The sequence below is a fragment of the Lissotriton helveticus genome, chromosome 6 (assembly GCF_964261635.1).
Source record: "Lissotriton helveticus chromosome 6, aLisHel1.1, whole genome shotgun sequence".
In the NCBI taxonomy this organism is placed as follows: domain Eukaryota; kingdom Metazoa; phylum Chordata; class Amphibia; order Caudata; family Salamandridae; genus Lissotriton; species Lissotriton helveticus.
This window is the reverse complement of record NC_136067.1, coordinates 1,919,372,760-1,919,394,253: the sequence shown is the minus strand read 5'-3', so window position 1 is coordinate 1,919,394,253 and position 21,494 is coordinate 1,919,372,760. Positions and strand designations below refer to the sequence as shown.

Sequence of the window (21,494 nt, the reverse complement as noted above, 5' to 3'; positions counted from 1 at the left end):
CCAACAGACATGTAGTTTTAATTGGCTTTTTACTGCTAGCCCACCTATGTGTATTGCTCCAGCTATATAACGCCAACACCCTATATTCAGTTACGGCCATTATGCAACTAACCAGTTTCTGATCAAAGTTACAGACTCCTTTGCACACGTTTGATAATTCAAGTAATATACATGTGTTTCCACCATACAACAATCATACATTCATGAATAATTAAATCCTTTTTAGTCAAGGTTTTCTTTGGTGTTGTTTAATTTCTGGAGACGTCACAGCCAACACGTGTTTCGTCGTTAGGGGAATGTAACCCACGACTCTCTCAAGGCTATTCTTCTTTATGTTGTTCTTTAGTTGTTGAGGTGATAATTCCAACCCTCAAGGGGTTCTGTTTGGGGACCTTGTTCGTATCTTGTGATTCTTTGAGCTATAACCAGTGTTTTGGTTTTCCGATGGGCAGCTTTCGCTGTCGTTCTCATTCTTTTAAACTCCGTCCCCTCTGCTGTGTGTGTGAAGCAGTACCTGTTTCTGATCAAAGATAATCCAGACTTTCAGCAGAATGCCTCTTTGTATGCCAATCTGCATTTGCCGGTCCACAGACGCAACCCGTTCGCATCACAGCCCTCAGAGGGAGGGGCCAGATGCCTGAATACAAAACTTGCGGGGATCAAGTCATAGAAGCCCCGACTCTGTAGTGTTTGATTCCCAACACTGATAAAACCATCTGTACTAGAGGGTGCATACCTGCAAACAGAATTCATGCAGCAGACTCCCTGGGACCAACTCTAGGATACCTGGCCTGGAGAATACCATTAAAGCTCGTCACTTGACAAATACGCATGATGTGGCCTATATAGGGCTCTTACACTGCATGAGGAGTGTTCTGGTTGCCCTGAAGCTTACAGGACAAGCATCCGATACAAGTACACCCAATGCACCAGAACAAAGGCGAGAGAGGGTACCAGAGGATCTTCGTGAAGCAGCCCACCTCCGGATGCCAGTCGGAGAGAAGCGGTGTGCGTCAAGTCCTTGCACATCCTCTCCAACATAATGAGTTCCTGTACCATTGTTCCCTCTTACACATGTTCCAACAGCTGCAAGGCAAGGACAAATCTACACAGGATGACCACATGCTCATGTTCCTTGAATTTCCTATTTCTTAACCCATCAAGTCCTGCTTTTATCTACCCTGAGGTTTGCAAGATGAAGTTTTCCATAGGAAAGCATCCTTCTGTCTTCTATTTGTTTCCCTCCTGCTGCTATGCATGCCCGCATCACTGCTTTCAAGAAAAAAGCACGAATGCACTAAAGCACAACTGTTGATGGCCCTCTGTGCATCCTCGCTACTGCCCCTCAGCCGACACTCCCAGCGGGTGCATATGTAAGGGCTCATTTACTCCCTTTTTAAAGTGAAAATGAACTTTCAAATTGAAAATGTTCAGACCAAGTCCCCCCCCCCCACCAAGGCAGAAGACACACATACCCTTTATGTACGTGCACAATGAAACAGGTAAACACATTTACACGTTTGATACTTCAAAATACACTGCTCACAACAAAGAGGATATAATGTGCTTTTCAGCAAAGTTAATACATTTAGTGTCATTATTTCAGCAACAGTTAATATCTCATATCTAGGTATTCAATACATACACCACCTTAACATGCATTTATGATGACATCACTCCAGAAGGGCATGCTGGGAAATAGAGAACCTGCTGTTGTGGTTTGGTGGGGGGCAGCCTGGGAGCTCTGCGTGGAATTACGGTCTAGGAGTGTGTGTCTCGGAATCCATCTCACCCAGAAACAAGGTACAAGAGCAACTGAGCATTGTGCAGGTTTTGTTCCTGCTCTGGTGCCATCTTTATCCTTTACTCTTCACTAAACCAACGGAATTCCCTGAATGCTTTTAGTGTTCTCGATTCAACATGCCATACATTTTAGTACGCATGCCATCACTTTCTTCTTTGATATTAAATCCCAGCTCTCCCTGCCAGAGGGCACTTGGTTTTGACGGCACAGCAGTGATGGACTTGGGACACTTCACGTACCCTACAAAATTCCCACACAAAAAGACTGGAGACTGCAAGCAGGCCAAGCCAACCCCCTCCCCCCTCCCCCCCATTAGCACCAATATAGTTTGCGGCTTAGCCCAATAAATGGTTCCATGATAGGGTATTACAGATTACCCATATACAGATTTTACATTTGGTAATACATGTCGAAACTTGTCAGAGTTCAGCTGGCTCGGTCAAAAGTTGGAGTCTTTACTGGCCCAGCTCAGTCTTTCATCCTTTTGAGGTCGATAAAATGAGTGCTGCTGTGCTATGTAATCAGTCACCATTACTTCCTATTTGCAAGCCTTTTTGCGGTTGGCACCAGACTGGGGACTGCTCAAAGGTCAGCTCAGTTGCAATGACTAATTGTAGCCCTTTAAAATGCACAGCAAGGTAGGTCTCTGGAACATTCATTATCGGTTAACTAATGCATCCACCGAGGTTTAGGTAAAACACATGGTCAGTGGAGTCGGGATTTCTTAGAAATCCCTCTGCTTTGGGGTATGTTTGACAGGTTAATCAAAGTACAGCAAATATAACAAAAACCTCTGGCCCCGGAGTCTTTCAAATTAACTATTTCATGCAGATCACGATAAGTCCCAACCTCTCTGCAATAGGGTTATGAACAGCAAAATGGCAGGATAGAACTTAGCAGTTAAAAAAAAACAAAAAAAAATGTGAATCAAAAATAGCAGAATACAACTTAGCAGCTTTAAAAAAAAAAAAAAAATGTTTAAGTGTAAATCAAAAACTCAATAGCCAACTTGCATTTATCAAACAAGAACACCGAATGCCCTCCAAGCCTCGATCAGTCGCCATTCTTGGTCCGAAAACAAGTTTACATGTCTACTTGTACCTCCAACAATCAACAAGGAGGCAATGCGTTAAGATGCACCTCGCGCACTCAGTTTCCTTTACGTAAAGTCTACAGCGACCGATGCTGCTCACTTATGAGCCGAGTTCATGTCAATTGTAGACTTTGCAGAAATGCGCCATTTTGATTAAATCCTCGGCACATACCTGCTGAGTGAAAGCGGCCGTGGATTTATAGTGGTGAGAAAACAATCCAGAACAAAAGGTTAGAAACATGTTAAAAGCAGATGGTAATTCAGTTCCATGCAAAAAAACACTTAATAGATGCTGCATGTACAACTTCATCAAAAGAGATCAAAGGAGATATCCCTGAAAGGGGTTTAAAGTAAATGGTGAGCCGCCATCTTGTTCCCATAGGAAAACAATGTGGTAAAAATAAGTTTAAAGAAAGGCTGTTACTGCACCCTTCAGTTTTGTGAAGCGTGGTCATTTCAATACACTCAATCGTAATTTGGTCACAAACGTCACTTGCATGTAGCTTGGTTTGCCAGCAAGGGCACTGGGAGCGAGGCCTCGGGCACTGGGCCAATGCCGTGGGTAGGATCCAGAAACCAGCCACATGGTATCAATAATGGCGCTGCACGCCCACCCTCCATTTTAAATGAGGTTGTGGAATGGGCATTGTTTATTGGCAGCAAAGCTTGCACCTATCAACAGAACTGAAAAGGAGCAATACTGAAACAATTAAAAAAAAAAACACGAATCTCTTCCAGGAGTGGAAAAATTATAAGTTGGTAGACTACACAAAGCCCCCACTGCTAAATTCAGCGTAGAAAACAGCGGTAAGGTTTAGGCACGGTTAAAAACATGTGGTTCGAGTAGTTCCAAGAAGCAGCTAAGCCACAGAAAACATGCAAGGTTTGCGCACAAACCATATCTTACGTAGAACACTGGCTTCAGAGAGTCCTTTTTGCCTCACTGAAGCCCATAAAAGTACAAATAAAGCCTAAACTTTACGGTCATTGGCGAGCCCCAAGGAAGACCAGTCTCCAGCCAGTCCGCCCCCCTAGTCCTACCTCCTTTCTCCGCCTTCTCTTCTGTAACCATAACATTTGGGCATCTGCAATACTCCTACCCCTGCAACAAATGCTTTTTGGATCCTTCCATTTGCAGGTTGCGGTGTAGATGACGGGCAGGTTTGTCAAAGGCAACTTTGTAGGTCTTGGTTTTTGGCCAACCATTTTTAAATTCGACACGCAACAGAGGTCTAGTTCAGACTGTACCACTTAACATATCTTCACCAAAAAGTAGCAAAAGTCACCTTAAGATGAAGAGAAGGCAAGAGGATCCATGGCTTTGAAAAGGTAGATAAACATAGCGTGGTACTAGGGGGGGCATTCATTATAGCACAAGCACAAACAGAGGTCTATAGTAGTCTAGTATGCTGTTAATTGAAATATTTTTATTTTTTCTTATATAAAAAAAAAATCCTGGAATGCCAGGGACAAGTTATGTCTTTCATTGCTGAAAAGGATGTCTAATGGTGTCCCATTAATAGTTTGTGGCATAGAGCAAGCCTGCACTGAACACCCTAGTCTTTTTTATTGATTTTCTGGAAAGTTAGACAAATTAGTTTAAGGAAATTGAAGCCAGGAGAAGACACTTATATCTACATAGCGGGCAGTGTTCAGACGAAAGTATTAGACTATGGGTCAGTGTGAACTGCTGGATCAATTACAAATCAAAACCACGGGGCACAGGGAAATTGAGTTTGTGCTGCATGTGATCATGTACACAGGCCAACATTTTGCATCAAGTTATCAAACAGTGGGGTACAAAGGCTTTTTTATGTTAAATTATGTTCGTACAAGCACTAGGTCAGATGCCAATGGAGGAAAGGGGTCTTTAATAATTGAGATCATTATACAGACTAAGGCATGAGGGTGTCTTGGATCACTTATTCTTTGGCTTTACCTGGCTGCCATGAGACGTTACGGATCCGGCGACATTATACCAATCCCATCCTCTTGCAGTTTCCCATCCCACCTTCCTGCCAAAACTGGGTGGAAAGGCAATAACAATGCTTTATAGAAATATTTTAATCATGTGCGGGGCAAGCACAGATATTGGCGAAATTACAAAAATGTGTATGGAGTAAATGTAACTAAAAATAATTGAGTAGGTCAGTACAGATGCAGAAAAAACTAACATGAAATTGTGTACTAAGGACAGTGGGATAATGGCCTAGCGGTAACTTTTACCACAAACATATTGGAAAAGGAACATGCACAAACAGACGACTTATAGAAAACTGTTTACATTGGACAGGTTAAAAGACTATTTTTGGAGAGTCGCAGGCATGGGGAAAAAAATTTGCTCTATAATCCTAGAATTAGTCCTTCACACCGAGTAGGACAGCATGACATTGTTGGCTATTGTCGATTTAAAGGTATTAGGCTTAATACCAGGTCTGGCAGCCCAATGGACTAATGCATCCACTCTCATTCAGGTATTTTCTACTTCCCCTTAATGTGGGAATGGCTTCGTCGCTCGACTCTGTCCCTGCCATTGTAGATTTGGCTTCCATCTGTCTTAGGAAGCCAGGGGACCACACAATCTATTGCAATCCGTGGACCATGATCCTAAGGAGAGGAACAACACTTAAACACTTCTATAGGCCACAGGATTATTAGATACAACCTCTTTCTACACGTACTGCAAAACCACGCATTTTGCCATGCATACTGCCATTTAGATGGGACTAACACTTAGGACACTTAACCATCTCAACATGACCTTTCCATCTTAATTTACTTTAACTATCACCCAGAGATCATTAAGGCAACTGCAGTTCACATTTTAAATTGTTCTTTTGATTTGACCCTCTTCCCTTCTCATCCATACCCCGTATAATTATCACAACATCACCCGACAACATCTCCCTTAAACCACTTTGCCAAGACTGGTGTCAATGCTTCCAAGATATCCTATCCTCCTAAACTCTTTGAAAAGCTCTAAGGAAAAATCGAAAGAAAATCTTCAGACTTCCCATAATCCCTTTTTGCAGACCAATAGCACTGCATGTGGAATGATGCTCTTAACCTCTTCAGCGCGACGCAAATTCCTGCGCTGTGCTGAACGTTCTATTGGGCTTATGGACTCATGACGGAACGGTTCCGTCATGAGCACAGGCCAACCGACGCTCATGACGCAACTGTTCCGTCATGAGCACCGAAGGGGTTAAAACAGACTTATGCAAAAAGAATAATTGATGGACAGAATGCAGAACAATGTCATACATTCAACCCAATCAGTCTTGACCCTGCAACCAATGGGAATAGTCCAGCCCGAGCTGCCAGGCCAGGTCCTCCCTGGACTGGAAACAAGCATCCTAGGACCGGTTTCGGGGTTTCATCCCTCATCAGCCAGGATAGCTTGATTCCAGTGGCATGGAGAGCACGGGACCCACGTCTGGGCATACCCGTCCCACTCGGGGTGACAAATGCAAAAAGAACAATTGATGGACAGAATGCAGAACAATGTCATACATTCACCCCAGTACAGAGAACTGGGTCTATATCCATTGTTTTTTTACTCACCATGCCATTCCAGTTTGAACCCAGCCATATGCAAATCAGCCTTGACCCTGCGTCCAATTGGAACAGTCCAGCCCGATCTGCCAGGCAAGGTCCTCCCTGGACTGGCAACAAGCATCCTAAGACCAGTTTCGGGGTTTCACCCCTCATCAGCCAGGATAGCTTGACTCCAGTGGCATGCAGAGCACTGGACCCACGTCTGGGCATACCCGTCCCACTCGGGGTGACAAATGCAAAAAAAAACAATTGATGGACAGAACGCAGAACAATGTCATACATTCACCCCAGTACAGAGATCTGGGCCTAAACCCATAGTTTGTTTGCGCACCATGCAATTCTAGTTTGGACCCAGCCATATGCAAATTAGTCTTGACCCTGCCCCCAATGGGAACAGTCCAGCCCGAACTCTTTTGCAATTGTCGGCCTAAGTGGGAAGTGTATACCCAGACGTAGGTCCCTTGCTCACTTTGCCACTGAATTCGAGTTAGCATGGCTGATGAAGGGTGATGCCCCGAAATCGGTCCCAGGATGCTCGTTTCCAGTCCAGGGCGGACCTGGTTTGGCAGTTTGGTCTGGACTATTCCCATAAAGAACAGGGTCAAGACGGATTTGCATATGGCTGGGTCTAAACTGGGGTGGCGTGGTGAGCAAAAGAATGATGGATTAAAACCAGATTCTTGTGACTGGAGGTGAATGTTTGCATTGTTCAGAATTCCGCCCATCAATTGTTTCTTTTGCACTTAAAACAGACATGTGCACACTACACCAACTCATGGTACATTTCCTTATAAAATACTTTTTGTGCCTTCTCCCGGTCCAACATCCCCCTTGGAGGAAAAATAGTAAACATTTTAAAATTAAAATACAGAAGCAAGCTTACAAAAGTTAACATGCTGCAAGCAGCTAACCATCCATTACAGCCAAGAAAAGATAATTGGGAGATTGTTGACATCAACTGGTGGGTGGACCACAAAACTTAAAGTTGGTGAACTTGAGAGTTAACCAAGCCGTACTAACTGAAGTAACAGGAAGATGAGCAGAAAAACTAGTTGCTGCATATGCAAACATTTGAAGATGTGGATCAGAAGTCATGGGAAATCTTGGAACAATCTTTGGAAATGTCACAGTAATGCTATACATAAGATAAACACTACAAGGCTAGACCATTCCCCCAAACAATAGCTCAAGTAATACAAGTGCCTATGAGAAAAACAGAAAAGGTTTTATTATACAAGGATACAGGGACTTGAAGATTAAATCTGGAATTCGATGCATAAAGGTCACAATTGATGTATAGCTAAAATATAAAAACTGTTATTCTGTCGATAGACAAAGTTTAACGCAAGAGTCTGATAAATTTGGAAACAAAAATACCTTATTTGTAAATCGATGTAAATTGATGAACATGTGCTGGAATAATGGATAATCTTGTGTAATGATTGGTCACCTTTCAGTAAACCATTGTACAATTATTTTGAGATTTTCTTGATTAACAAGTCTCAGAACAGGAAGTAACTTAATCCATACAGAACGTCAAGTACACAAAGATAAAGTTTTTAGGACTCGGTCTAAAATGAATAATGCAACCATCACTCTTCTTAAGATACCCGAAATTTTAAAACCTTAAAACGTAAATGCCAGAAACGCATGCAATAATACAACCAACTTAAATCAAATGACTGACTGATGTCATGAACATGACCATTAAACAACTCAATGCACATATCTATGGTGATCAGCAAGGTCAGGTAGTGCAAGAGACTCTATTATTGACACCTCCACCTGGGGCAACAATTAACACTGCCTACTCAGAGTTTATCTACCAAAAACCTACCCATATTTCCCTTTACCTCTGAGCTTGAAAAAGCACTAGAATTTGTTATACATACCCTTATGGACTCAGGAGTTCAAATCAAATTCTGTCCTTTACCATTTGAAAGCTTATTCCAAAAGCACAACTACTATTTAACAGTAAAAAAAACGAATGGAATGCTATTGACTTCCATTCGATCAAGATAGTCTCCCGGATATCTGTAAATTTTACCAGGCTGCGCAGCTGGTGACTGGGTATTTGCACGGAAAGACAAATCGGCTCACTGGGTAGATCACTGGGCGATGGGTAGAGGTGGATACCTGAAAGCCTTATACACCAAAAAAGCGATCAACAAGCTCCCAATCCACACACAAATAACAGTAAGACTATGGAGAGAAGCAAACACATTTTTGGGCTGGGAGGGGATATTGACAGAGCACACCCCCCTATGGGAGAGTGACTTGTTGACAGAGGTGAGGGATCTACAGGGGTTTCGCATCTGGGCCCGACTGTGCATTGAATACCTGGGTAACATCTGGAAAAGGGCGAAAATAATTGACTTTGAGAAACTACAAGCACAGTATCAGAAGTCCAATTCTGAAAATGTAAAATACATACAACTGGCACACGCCGTAAGATCACACGTACACATAGGAGACCAAGCCCATCTAGAAGAAAGAGATAGCCCATCTAGAAGAAAGAATATTAGCAGAACCAATACCTGATAAGGCAACATCACTCATTTATAAAACAAATTATAAACCATGCCCCGGATCAATTACTGACCCTTGGGGAACGGTGGGAGTCAGACGTGGGGATGTTGTCAGAGGAAGACTGGCTTGAAGTCACACGAAGTCCTAGAGAAGTAGCTATAAGGGCACGCTTCAGATTGGTTCAAATCAGAATCGTGCACAGATCCTACACAACAAGATACAAACTCTACGCAATGGGCAAATATGATTCAAACAAATGTGCGAGAGGTTGTGGGGAAGCAGGCACCTTTCTTCACACAATATTGGGCTGCCCTGAGATACATCGATACTGGGCCACAATTGTTGCAACAATGTCCAAGGTTATAGGACAAGATGTCCCAATGGAAGCCCGTTGACACATACTATGCGTCACAGGGAAAGATTACTGGCCTAAGTATGTCAAAATATGGTCAATGCTGGCAGATATGGTTGCAAAACTAAATATAGCCAGAGCATGGGCAAGCCGCTAGCGCCAACAATGAGGAGAGAGTGGAAACAAGACCTTGACTGGTGCGGTTTGGCAGAGACGGTAAACTACCAAAGCCCAGGCTGTCCCCGAAAATGAGATAAAGTATGGAGAACATGGGTTAAATACAGAGGATTGTAGTATCTGGGACTGTGTTTAACTACACAATTGGTGAGGTTGTGGTCGTCTTGGAGCGTAATTGAAGGACAAATTATTAATAAACTTGGAAACTAAACAAGTGGGGGATATAGCAAGGATTGCCTCCGAGTACCAGGGCTTATGGGGTGACGAAAACATTTTTGGTTCTGTACTATGCATAAATGTATTGAAAACCCAAAGTAAAATAAAAGGGAATTGTTAAAGAAAAAACGGGAAAAAACTGTCAAACGCACCCCCCTCCCTGTGCGTCAAAGGCACGCCTGGAAGGGGTGGGGACAGGGGAAGCAAAGATATTCAAAACATGTTCTCAGGCTATCTAAAGAATATGAAAATTAGTTCTCCAAGATTCACTTCATGGAAATTTATCTAATGGATACTCTAAAAATCTGGCATGGATTCCAGGTATCTATAACTTACTTGAGGCTGTTAACAGGCATTGTATCCTTTGATTGCAGTAACTGGCAGCTTGAAACCAGCATGCTGAAAGTCTTTTTTACCACCCACTTAACAGGTCACATCACACCAGCTACCCTTTAATTTTCCATCTCAAGATGCTCTCCCTTAGTAAAACAACATGTAGCCTTAATCTAAAAAAACATCTCATGACCTCTTCTATTTTCAACATAGTTAAGTAACTTTCAATTGTCCGGACAATTCTGTTATTACTCATTTTAAGTACAGATCACATCAAAGAGGACAGGGTTGCTGCCATGTTACATTCATTAAACCGGTCCATTCTCAAATCTTTACCTTATAAAGCTTTACTCTACTCTGCTAGGAGGTTTTCTTGGTTTACTCAGCAGTTCACTGCTGTCCTGATAATTTCATTTTTACAATACAGGGTTTCAATGTGTTTAATCAGAGGTGAAAACCCAAATGTCTTATTCCTGAAAATGCATCGATTTCCCCTGGGTACAGAACTGGCCTACTCTTTACAGCAAGGGCAACCTTTCCAAACCACTGGTCACCACGAGTGCGCACTAAAGACGACCCTTGAGTATTTGCTTTGGAGTTTTTCCAACTTTGGAGCTTTAAAAATACACCATATCTTACATGTTCCATCAATAATGCGGTCAGTCTTGGGGGGTAGGGCCCATAACACCACAGAATTAAAAACAGACTGTAAAGGAGCAAAACAGTTAGGATGAAGAAACCTACAGTTGTGCATTTTATGCATTTTACAGAAACTAAGATCTAAGATAAAGATACCATTCCCAAAATCTGAAACATGTGCTTGTATATCTTTATGCAAAAAAAATGAAGGCGTAGAAATAGCCATGGGAACCTGCGACTGTGCAAGAATGCCAGGATTACACCTGGTGAGGTTTTCATAATCCCTACAGAGTCTATGTTCACTCCAATCCGACACATACCTATAGGAGGACATTTTCAACATCTTTGATAAGTAAACCCTTAAACTTTTAGAACTAGGGTCGTTCCATTACTCATTTGATCCATGAGTAATGGGCCTGGCCATTTGTAGTTAACAGCATGTTCTGTCAAGCTTAAGGTAAATTTAGCAGCATAATTTGCAAAAGCCTCAGCTAATGCAACTCAACACTGAGTTTTTGTTCATCAAGCTTTTAGGCTTTCAATAATCTGGTACCAAGAGGCTTGGGGTGGTTCTGTTCAGTTGTTTCATTTCTTATTTTTAAGTTTCTTTAAAGGATGTCCGAAAAAAGAAGTATACTGTGGATATGACGTGGGTGTGATGCCTCGTGGATAATATTCTTCTGTGTTCACTTGCGTCCTTCGCGCCTTCTGATTACTATAGATTTATCAAGTACTTAACATAACAATTCTTTTTGTCTTGCTGTTCACTCATAACACAGACTAAACTTGGAGTTCACCTTTTTGTGGTCTGGCTCAACAGCACAACTGCCGCTAGATAGTTGTATCACATGAAAGGGTGTTTTAGTTACACCCATATGTTGTGAGCCAGGAGTATATATTTGATTGAGCAGACGCATGATTGTACAAACAAACAAAGAAAGTGCTTATCCTGCACATAGCTGTCATTGTGTTTATTTATTCAGCTGCCTAAGCTTGAACTTTCAGGGTCATATACATAGCATTGCAATGCTATTGAAATGTATCTTGGAGAACTAGTTAATTTACGGTGCTTCTCCGGCAGCATTGATGGGAGGAGGGAAGACATTAACCTACTAGGATGTTAAGGTCTGGCTTGACAATGCAACTGTGACCCTTTTAATCCAAACTGTTGTTATTATACAGTTTTTTTGCTTCTATGCAATACATATGAATTCCCGTGCGATTAAATGGTAATGCTTCACATTATAATACAACATACCTTTAATTAGAACATTGGAATGTGGAGAACTCCATTGCAGACAATGGAGTGCTCCGAGCTTCTACAGGCTGGTAAAGTCCCGCAAAGCAACATTCCAATGTTGTTTAAACAAAGGCCTCTCGGAGCCCCAAAGTATTTCATTCCCCTCGGGCTCCGAGAGGCCTTTGTTTAATTTGTTAGAACATTCTGCCTTCTAGTGGCAGAATGTTCTAATAGCCTTATAGTCCTTTGTAGCTGGGCTATACAGGCTATTAAAGTCCCGCTCCCTTGTTAAAGGACCTTGCCTTCGGCTCTGGCCTTTAACGCTGGAGTGGGCCTTTAATAGCCGGTATCGCCCGCTACAACGGGCTATAAGATGACCTATTGCCAATGGTTATTGATCAAGTGCCAAAGTCGGAATGTTACACTGGTTTTGTGTGTCAAAGGTCAGGAACTTAACCGCAAGACCAAATCTCCTACAACATGCATCTAAGTTTATCTATTGTGTGCAGATTTTAAAAGTCAATCACGTAAAGGATTTTGGCTGCTCTCAGTGTTTCAGTCAGAAATGGGATCCTCCATGAACAGCAATTGAATTCCTTACGAAAACGTGAAATTTGCCATTGTGGTCTAAACCAAAAGTTGTCGTTCCACGCCCCCTCCCGTCCCAAACCCGAAGGCTTAGATTTCACTGTACAGTGCACCAATTCTAGCAGAGGGTGGCACAGTTAGCAAAAGATTTGCCAGCACATACGGCTGTCAAATCCAGTGAACAGAGCAAGCTGTTTATAAACTGTGCTGAATACACATGTCCAATGGAGTACAGTACTAAACAGGAGCATGTGCAATAAAGCACAACAGCAGAGCAGGATAAGATAAGGACATGCTGGAAAGCCACATTTCATTCACTTAAATTTCCATGGCCTTATCTTAATCCTAATACGCTTATCTATAGGAAAGAATTTATTACTGCAATCTACTTCTTGACAGCAAACTCGGTCATTAAAATGAAACTGGAGGCTTGGCTTCAGGCTAATGCCCAAAGAAGTTATTACAGGAAGATAATACTGGGAGGAAAGAACCCAATAGTCTGAGACGACATCCTGCCTCCATTTTGTGCACTCTAGACCGGCTTGTGCAATTTCTGCCCACAGGTTGCAAGGCGATGCATCACATGCATTTTTACCGCCCTTGCCCACCCAAAATCAGAGTGCTAGACTGTTGGGACAAGATACAGCCCAAGAGTCCGCCCGGTCACAGGGGAGGGGGCAGTGGCATGGGGAGGGGGGTGCGGTGGGTGCGGGCCACCCCGGGTGTCATCACTGAGTGGGGTGACAAAAATGGCAAAACTGTGTTTTAAACACATATTTTTGCCATTTTGTCAAGCTTCGCACCGGGTACGCTACTGGGAGGGGGACTATAGTCCGTTTATCCTGCCTAAGGCGACACTGCTTGTTCGTGCTCAAGTGAGTCTCCTATGACTCGGATCCTTCACTCTGCTCCAGAATTTGTGGGACGATTGTACTTACATAGGATATAGCTGAAAAGTGCAAGTTGAGGATGGCACACAAAATGCAGACATCTGCAACATGGTTAGGGTCATTCTAGCTTTCTTGTCACATGGAGTCGTCCACGGGCCTGTGCCTTAGATACCCCTGGTAGGTCCACTGGATGCCCATTGCAATTTCACGTGCAAGCAATATTCATCCCAGGCCACAAGCAATCAGCTAACCAGTTACATTCAACAGTAGTGGATTGCTCACAGCTGGTCAAAAGAATCTTGCCCATTATACAGTAATGTGAAAAATAAAAAATAAAAAATAGTATGAAACCTTGCTTTTGGGTTCCATTTCACTTCCTCAATTACCCCTCATTTCTAGTCCCCTCTCTATGTAGATCAACCTCATCTTCCAGTATAAGAAGTCCATGACCATGATCTAGGGACAAAAGCTTGTTGGCAGAATATTATTTCACATTACAGAATATATCTTTTACATAGTGTTGACTTGTGTGGTACAGGACCTTCCCACAGCAGCTTTTCTTTTCATCAGAAGATATAAGCCCACCACAGAGTTTATCGTGTTGTAGAAATTTGATTTAGATCTTCTGGAGAAACACCTCTCTAAGCTCCTCGAAGTACTACATTGGATGTTTGCTTCGGTCCGACAACTTCAACCATCCTGTGCCTCGTCTTTTCTTGGGTGCTCGTTTGAGTCACAAAGTCAGGCCCGCTGCTTGCCTAAAGGTAACATGTTGCCTTCATTCCATGTTTTGCTTTTCAAGTATCCACCCTCAGAGTCTGTGATCTTGAATTTCAATGCTGTTCCCAGGTTTGAAACAGTCCTCCCTTGAACACACAAGCCTACTTTTATCATTCATTTAAGGAGCACATACAGACCTAGGTTTATGAGAGCTGGTTGTTGACTTCACTGAAGGGTGTATTCACAAATCTAACTTCACATTCGCTGTAATATGTAGGTACGTTGAACGTAAAATAAAAAAATGTGAGTGTTACGATATTTTAAAATCAGACACTACATGGACCAGCTGTCGCGCTCAGTCATTCTTAACCATGACTAGGGGGACCTGTCCAATCCTCATGGAATGTGGGGTGGAGACAGACCCTCCGCACCTTCCTATCTGATGCAACCAACTGGCGGAAGGAGACTCGACAACTCATGGGCCCACCTCTAGTGCTGGCAATCATCAAGTTAAGTATCAAGGAGCAGCGTTTAATGGGAAAAAGAGAATGCAGCCACCATACGTTTCTACTAACCTTCCTTGAATAAAGTCATAACCTCAATCTGGAAACCGCATCACTGATGCAATGTCCGACTCGCTTTACTACGCATGGAGCTACACAGCTTCCTAGCCAATCCCATCACACACACTTGATTAAGAACCCTACACTCAAAACATCAAAACATAAATATGGGCTAGGAGTACAGGACTATATAGCTCATATCAAAAGCAAGTTGTCTCCAGGTGTCAATGGCAGCAAATGGCAGCAAATATCCCATGGTGTGAGACACATGAGCAGTGTATCAAGCTACTGCGCTCTGTGTTATTTCCATTCATATGTTCCGCATCATTGCAAGGTTCTAAATTTGGAGTCGTTTGACCGGTTTAGTCAACTTGTTTTTGCTACCATTCCTGCCTGTACATTTGTCCAGTAAAATCTGCAATTAGGCACATTGCATGGGTTTATAAGAAATAGAAAAACAAGGTTAGGAGAGATTTAGGAATGACTGGTTACCTGGACAATGGCATTAAAATATACCCCGCTTACCTTTCTGCCTGTGGGGACAAAAGCAAAGTGTGCAAATACTCTTACATATGCAAACAGTTTCCTTCAATACCACAACTCCAAGCAAGTACTGATAGAGAGGACAAAGGCACAATTTAGTTATTCTGGACTTCCCGATTAAGAAGTTTTCAAAGTTAGAACAGGAAGTGTTAAAGAAAGATGCGTCCCACTACGCACAAATGCGATTTCTGGCAAGGTTTGTGTGGCACATTGACTAAGGATTTGGTCTCCGTTGTTGTGGACCTGTATTTGCGTTGCTCCCTCTTAACTCTTTAATAAATGTCCTGCAGCACCCACCAATGCTGTAATCCCACATGCATACACACCTGGTGAAAGGCCATGCATTAGAAACTATGAACTGCACTTACCACTCGCGGTTTGGTCTGCTCCACCGTCTGCAGGAAGGCAGGTGTCGGATCAGTGGATCGCTCAGGGTCACTAGAAACCTCCTCCTCCGACTCTTCCCAGGAAGAGGAGAAGCCCGTAGAAGAGGCCGAGGAGGAAGATAGCTTCCTCAGGCTGGGCGCGTGAGCACGGGGGCTCAGAGACATGTCCAGTCCGTCTTCCTGTCCGCCCAGGTCCGTGATGATCACTGCTGGTATGCTCCCATGGTCTATGCGCCTCGCTTCCTCTTTCATCTCCTTTGGCTCCAAAGGAAGGTGGCATAGCTGAGGGCCATCAGATTCTTGCCCATCACGAAGAGTGGCAGACTCCGTGCCTAGCTCCTTGGCCGAAGATGATGAAATGTCCTCAGAGAAAGTTCTGGTGGAGAGTGGGTCTGTGAACACGCTGCTCTTTTGCTCTGGTGTTATTCCCGGAGAAGAGGCTCCACCATCCTGTTCTTTGGGACAGAGAGGAGGGCTATGATCCAATTGTCTATGACCTGCTTCCTCCTGGTTGACGGGCTCCTCCACCCTACAGGGGGCACTCACTTGGTCTCGGTCTTGAACCCATTGTGTTATCAAGCAGTCCCCAGCAGCTCTGCCTGGAGCCGCGAACACACCCAAAGGCGACGGTGATCTTCGTCCAAGTCTTGGGCTCCGAAGCAGGTTACTGGGGCCTGCACCACCTGGGAGGCTCTGAGCCAGTATGTGTGCCTCAAACAGTCCAACTTTCTTATTCACCTCCACGTTTTGCAGCTCTCGCTGGATCCGTGCAGTCCGCTGCATTTCTTCCAGCCTCCAAGTGGGGTCTGCATTGGACTCTGATCTGACCCCAACACAGCCCCCCTTCATTAGCATCAGCAACTCATTTGCTCGGACTGGTGAGAGACTGTAAGGGGAAGTGGGGTATCTGGGGCTGTTGCAGCCAGATCCTGGACTTGAGGGGCGCCCATCATCTTCCTGTCGACCACGCCAGTTCGGGCTTCTGCTAAAGCGCCGGCTTCTGGATCCTCTTTCCTCTGGATTGGTGGGACTCTCTGTACGCCCACGGTTCTGTGGATTCTGTTCACCGCCTTCTCTGGAGCTTGGGAAGACAAATGCAGATTTCCTGGGAGACCCAGGGCTGAACGGTCCACTGCCGAAAGCCTGGCAGTAGGAGTTGTGCCTGTCCGGCACGGGCAGCACTGGTCTTCTGCAGCTTGGGCTTGGGGGCGCCTTGGTCATGCTGCTGCCGGACTTCACGCTGTTATTCATCATCACCAAGCTATTCAGGGCAAAGCAATAAACAGCCATAGTACTGAGCAAGGGCAGAAGAGGGATGGAACATGCAACTGGGAGTGCTCTTCAGCAAGCCTTGGAGATCTTTCTAGGGCCCTCTGTCCTGGATGAAGAGCAACATGGCATCTGGATAAGTGATGAAGAGGAGCTGAAGGCTTGACTCCCGCCCAAACCTCCATAAACAAATCAGCTGGAAAAGAGCAGAGACAAAAAACCAAATGAGATGGGCGAGCAGAGTAATGATCAAACAGGTGTAAGCATGAGCGACGCGCAGCAGCATCTGACTACGCCGGGCTCGAGCGGTGTGCCAACATTTAGTGCTTGATCTACGCTTACCCCCTCCTTTCGCGAAGCACCTCCTTGTCTGCGTGCACTGAATCTGTGCATATATGGTACAGGACATAACAGCGTATTTGCTCAAGCATATTAAAATCGCCTGCAGCATATTCCATTGATTCTGCGCCAACTTCACTGGCTGCCTACAATGTTTATGGAGATGTTTAAACTGGTTACCATGGTTTTTAAAGAGCCACCTGGCACAGAATCTATTTGTCGAACAGACCACTTTGCTCTAAAAATGTACCTCGGCATTCCCTGCCATCAGCTGAGTGGACCATGCTACTCAACAAAGGTGATCAAACATCCAAAGTGCACAACAGGTCAGAACATCCATGCACCCAACCCAAATGGACCGCACCTCTTAGGGCACCTTCCTCACCCCCCCCCCCCCAAACTAACCCAGTGTCATTCACTGTAATGGACAGGAACATCTGCACCAGAGATCTGAACACCAAGTGCTTGCGCGAGCCATGACGACAACTTGCACCGGGGCAGGTTGGGATTCGGTAACCTGTTCTGCCATCTCTGTGAAGTTTTAAATCAAAAGCTTCAAAAGGGATCAGGGATCGCATTAAAAGAATAACGAGCCGATCCCAAACATTTAATTGTAGGTCCTGCGCTTGCTTCCTACGTCAGTCAGTGAATCAGCAACAGAGTCATGCCTTTATTTAATCATTGCTAGCAGACAAGGGTTAGGGAGCAAAGTATCTCTTGAAAGGGTGATTGGAGACCCATATATTTCAAGACAACTGAAGGGGTAAAAACAAGGAGAGATGGCAATGCAGAAGAAAAGGGGTGCTTTGTTGGTTGTTACAGTGCAAAGAGGTGCTATAACAGGTGCATTTCGAAGCCTTTAGTAGGGCCAACCTCAAGCTGCATCAGGCAATGGTCCCACGAACAAGCTATCAAAGTACCAAAGGCATATTTGGCTTCAGACACAAATTCGATTTAGGAAAGGGTACTAAAACCTTTGTTTTGGGGGTGATTAGAGAAATGCAGATGGTACAGTCCAATATAGCAAAGAATGTCCAATGTGCTTTCTTAGACTAATGCAAAGTGAGTGACACTGACATACACGGATTATCCAGCATATCAGATGCAGAAGGGTGTTGAGTGTGTCTAAGGCTTGACTCTGCTACAGGTACCATAACTCTGGCTAGTAACTTACTCACGTGGTGATGTAAATACTACGTATGGGAGTAGTGCCGCATCTTAAGGTAGCGCCTAGTAAACTCATTTGCATTAGGGGCTCAAGAATGTTACTGCTGCAGTTACCTGTTACAGTACACAACGTTCAGCCCTGCAGCCACCGACGGCCATGACTGGTTTTTGATGTAGCACTATTAACAAGGTAAGTACTGACTTACATTGGACCACAGAAGCAATTAAAATATATATATATATATTTAAGTCTATGCGCTGTTGCAATCACCTCACATCAATGAATGTCTTCAGCGGGTGGCAGGAACCATCACATAAATGGAAAGCCATTGCTTCTGATGTGCATAGAGGACACCGTTTTTTTAAACAGTTAATCTGCTCTAGAATTTAAATTGATCACAAAGGCTGCATTTTATAATGTCTTACAGGGTTAAGACACCTGCTGCAGAGATCACCGTCTACCCAGAAATTTATTTTTTATTTGTTAACATTTTATGGAGCTTTTTAATTTGTACAAAAGAAGAGAAAATACATCCACTACTCAAATGGAAAAAGGAAACCGCGAGAAGTAACCAGTGGTAGAATGAGTTTCATTTGTCACCCGCAAGTCAATATCAAGAAGATCCCCTGGGTATTGTACTGTATTGTAATTGCACTTATATAACGTATACTACCCCCGACAAAGCGTCAAATCGCTTTTTCGGCAAGTAGAAGGCTACTCTGGAACCCATAAAGGATTAGTGTTGAATTAGTATAGTGAAATATGAAAGTAATTTGAGTGATGAATAGGTTAGTCAGTTAATTGGATTCGGAAGGATAGAAGAGGGAAAAGGGTTTGTATTTAAATAGCGTTTGCTACCCCTAATGGAGTGTTGAAGCGCTTTTTTGTTGAGGGCTTGGAACGAGTAAAAAGGGGTGTGGAGGGGAAAAGTCAGAGGGAAGAGTTTAGAAATGCTTGTTTTGGGGGATCGGTACAGTAAAAGAGGTGATGCTTGGAGGGGTGGAGTAGGAGAGAGTCCAGGAAGGGCTATTTTAGGGATCAGAGTAGTGCTAAGGGGTTTGGGATAAATGAGAGAGTGGATGTAGAGAATATATTGACAGAGGTATAGGGTGAGAAATAGGGTAGCTTGGGTGACAAACTAGTTGGAGGGGTAATACGGGATGAGAGAAGCTGGGTGACATTTGTTGAGTTTCAATGGTTTCCTGCAGAAGCTCAGTAGTCGTTTCGGGTTATACTTCGAGTGAAAATAATAGAGAGGATAAAAGAAGAGAAAGAAGGGTTATATCAAAAGAGAAAAAAAGGGGAGGGGGATATCCAGTCACATAAAATAGGTGTGACACCCAGTGAGAGAAGCAGGTCAAATAATGTGAGTACTGTTGTATTGAGTGGTGGGGGATTGGGGCGAGCCCAGGGCCCTAGCGCCATTAGCACTGGGGACACCACAACGTTTCAGTGGAAGATGCGGTTTAAAGTTGTATTGATACTTTCCCAGTAAAAGTGGACCATTGGGCAGTGGAAAATCATACGTTCCAGGTAGCCCACATCTGAGGAGCAATTCCAACATCTGTTTGAGTTTAGCAGGCCTACTTTGCAGAGTTTAGCAGGAGCCTAATAGTATAGTAACCAGTATTTAAACTGCAGTATGGCCGGGGAGATCCTGAGCTTGGTAGCGTGCTTCCAGATGAGCAACCAGCTGTTTTCCTTTACGAGGGTATATCCTTTAAGGCAGGAGTTATGCCATGTGTTTTGGTATTTGGAATGGGGTTAGCTGCCAATCCCTAAAGAATGTTATTTATTTATTTATTTTGTAGAGTTTTATATAGCGCGGAACTAGACCCGAACCGAATCAGGTATCAGAGCGCTTTACATAGCACAAGTTACGTTTTACATGAGGACACACACTTTCATTTTTAGGCACGGGGAGATTAAGTGATTTGCCCAGAATCACAGGAGGTTTTCTTTTAACGTCGTTACCGAGACTCTAACCCAGATCTCCAGGTCCGAGGTCGAGCGCCTTAGCCATTAGGCTAACTCCTCTCCCTCTCTTTATATTATTATTGTGGGAATCCAGGAAGTGAGCAACGGCAAAGGAGCCCTCACAGGACAGCCTTGGCGGGCAGAAATGCTTGAGCGGTGGAGGGTAGGTGATGGAGCAGAAATGCCTGAGGGGTGGAGAGGGCAGGTGATGGAGCAGAAATGCAGGAGCGGTGGAGAGGGCAGGTGATGGAGCAGAAATGCCAGAGCGGGGAAGAGGGTAGGTGATGGAGCAGAAATGCCCGAGCGGGGAAGAGGGTAGGTGATGGAGAAGAAATGCTTCAGCGGTGGAGAGGGTAGGTGATGGAGCAGAAATGCCTGAGCGGTGGAGAGGGCAGGTGATGGAGCAGAAATGCCGGAGCGGTGGAGAGGGCAGGTGATGGAGCAGAAATGCCCGAGCGGGGAAGAGGGTAGGTGATGGAGCAGAAATGCCCGAGCGGGGAAGAGGGTAGGTGATGGAGCAGAAATGCTTCAGCGGTGGAGAGGGTAGGTGATGGAGCAGAAATGCCTGAGCGGTGGAGAGGGTAGGTGATGGAGCAGAAATGCCCGAGCGGTGGAGAGAGCAGGTGATGGAGCAGAAACGCCTGAGCGGTATAGAGGGTAGGTGATGGAGCAGAAATGCCCGAGCGGGGAAGAGGGTAGGTGATGGAGCAGAAATGCCCGAGCGGGGAAGAGGGTAGGTGATGGAGCAGAAATGCCTGAGCGGTATAGAGGGCAGGTGACGGAGCAGAAATGCCTGAGCGGTGGAGAGGGCAGGTGACGGAGTAGAATCGCCTGAGCGGTGGAGAGGGTAGGTGATGGGAGCAGAAATGCGTGAGCGGTGGAGAGGGTAGGGGATGGAGCAGAAATGCCTGAGAGGTGGAGAGGGTAGGTGATGGAGTAGAAATGCCTGAGCTGTGGAGAGGGTAGGTGATGGAGCAGAAATGCCCAAGGGGTGGAGAGGGCAGGTGATGGAGCAGAAATGCCTGAGAGGTGGAGAGGGCAGGTGAAGAAGCAGAAATGTCTGAGCGGTGGAGAGGGTGGGCAGGTAAATGGGCACTAAAATAAAGTGGT

General features: G+C 44.4%; 1 protein-coding gene across 3 annotated transcripts in view; it reads right to left on the bottom strand.

The window, feature by feature from the left end:
* Nucleotides 1–21,494, bottom strand: part of LOC144763879 (inositol-trisphosphate 3-kinase B-like) — a 292,849-nt gene that overhangs the window by 226,278 nt on the left and 45,077 nt on the right. For all 3 annotated transcript variants that reach the window (XM_078649872.1, XM_078649875.1, XM_078649873.1), the window contains exon 2: nucleotides 15,614–17,096. In XM_078649872.1, the coding sequence (XP_078505998.1) occupies nucleotides 15,614–16,921 (1,308 nt within the window). In that variant the 5' untranslated portion in view covers nucleotides 16,922–17,096. The remainder of the gene's footprint in view (nucleotides 1–15,613; nucleotides 17,097–21,494) is intronic.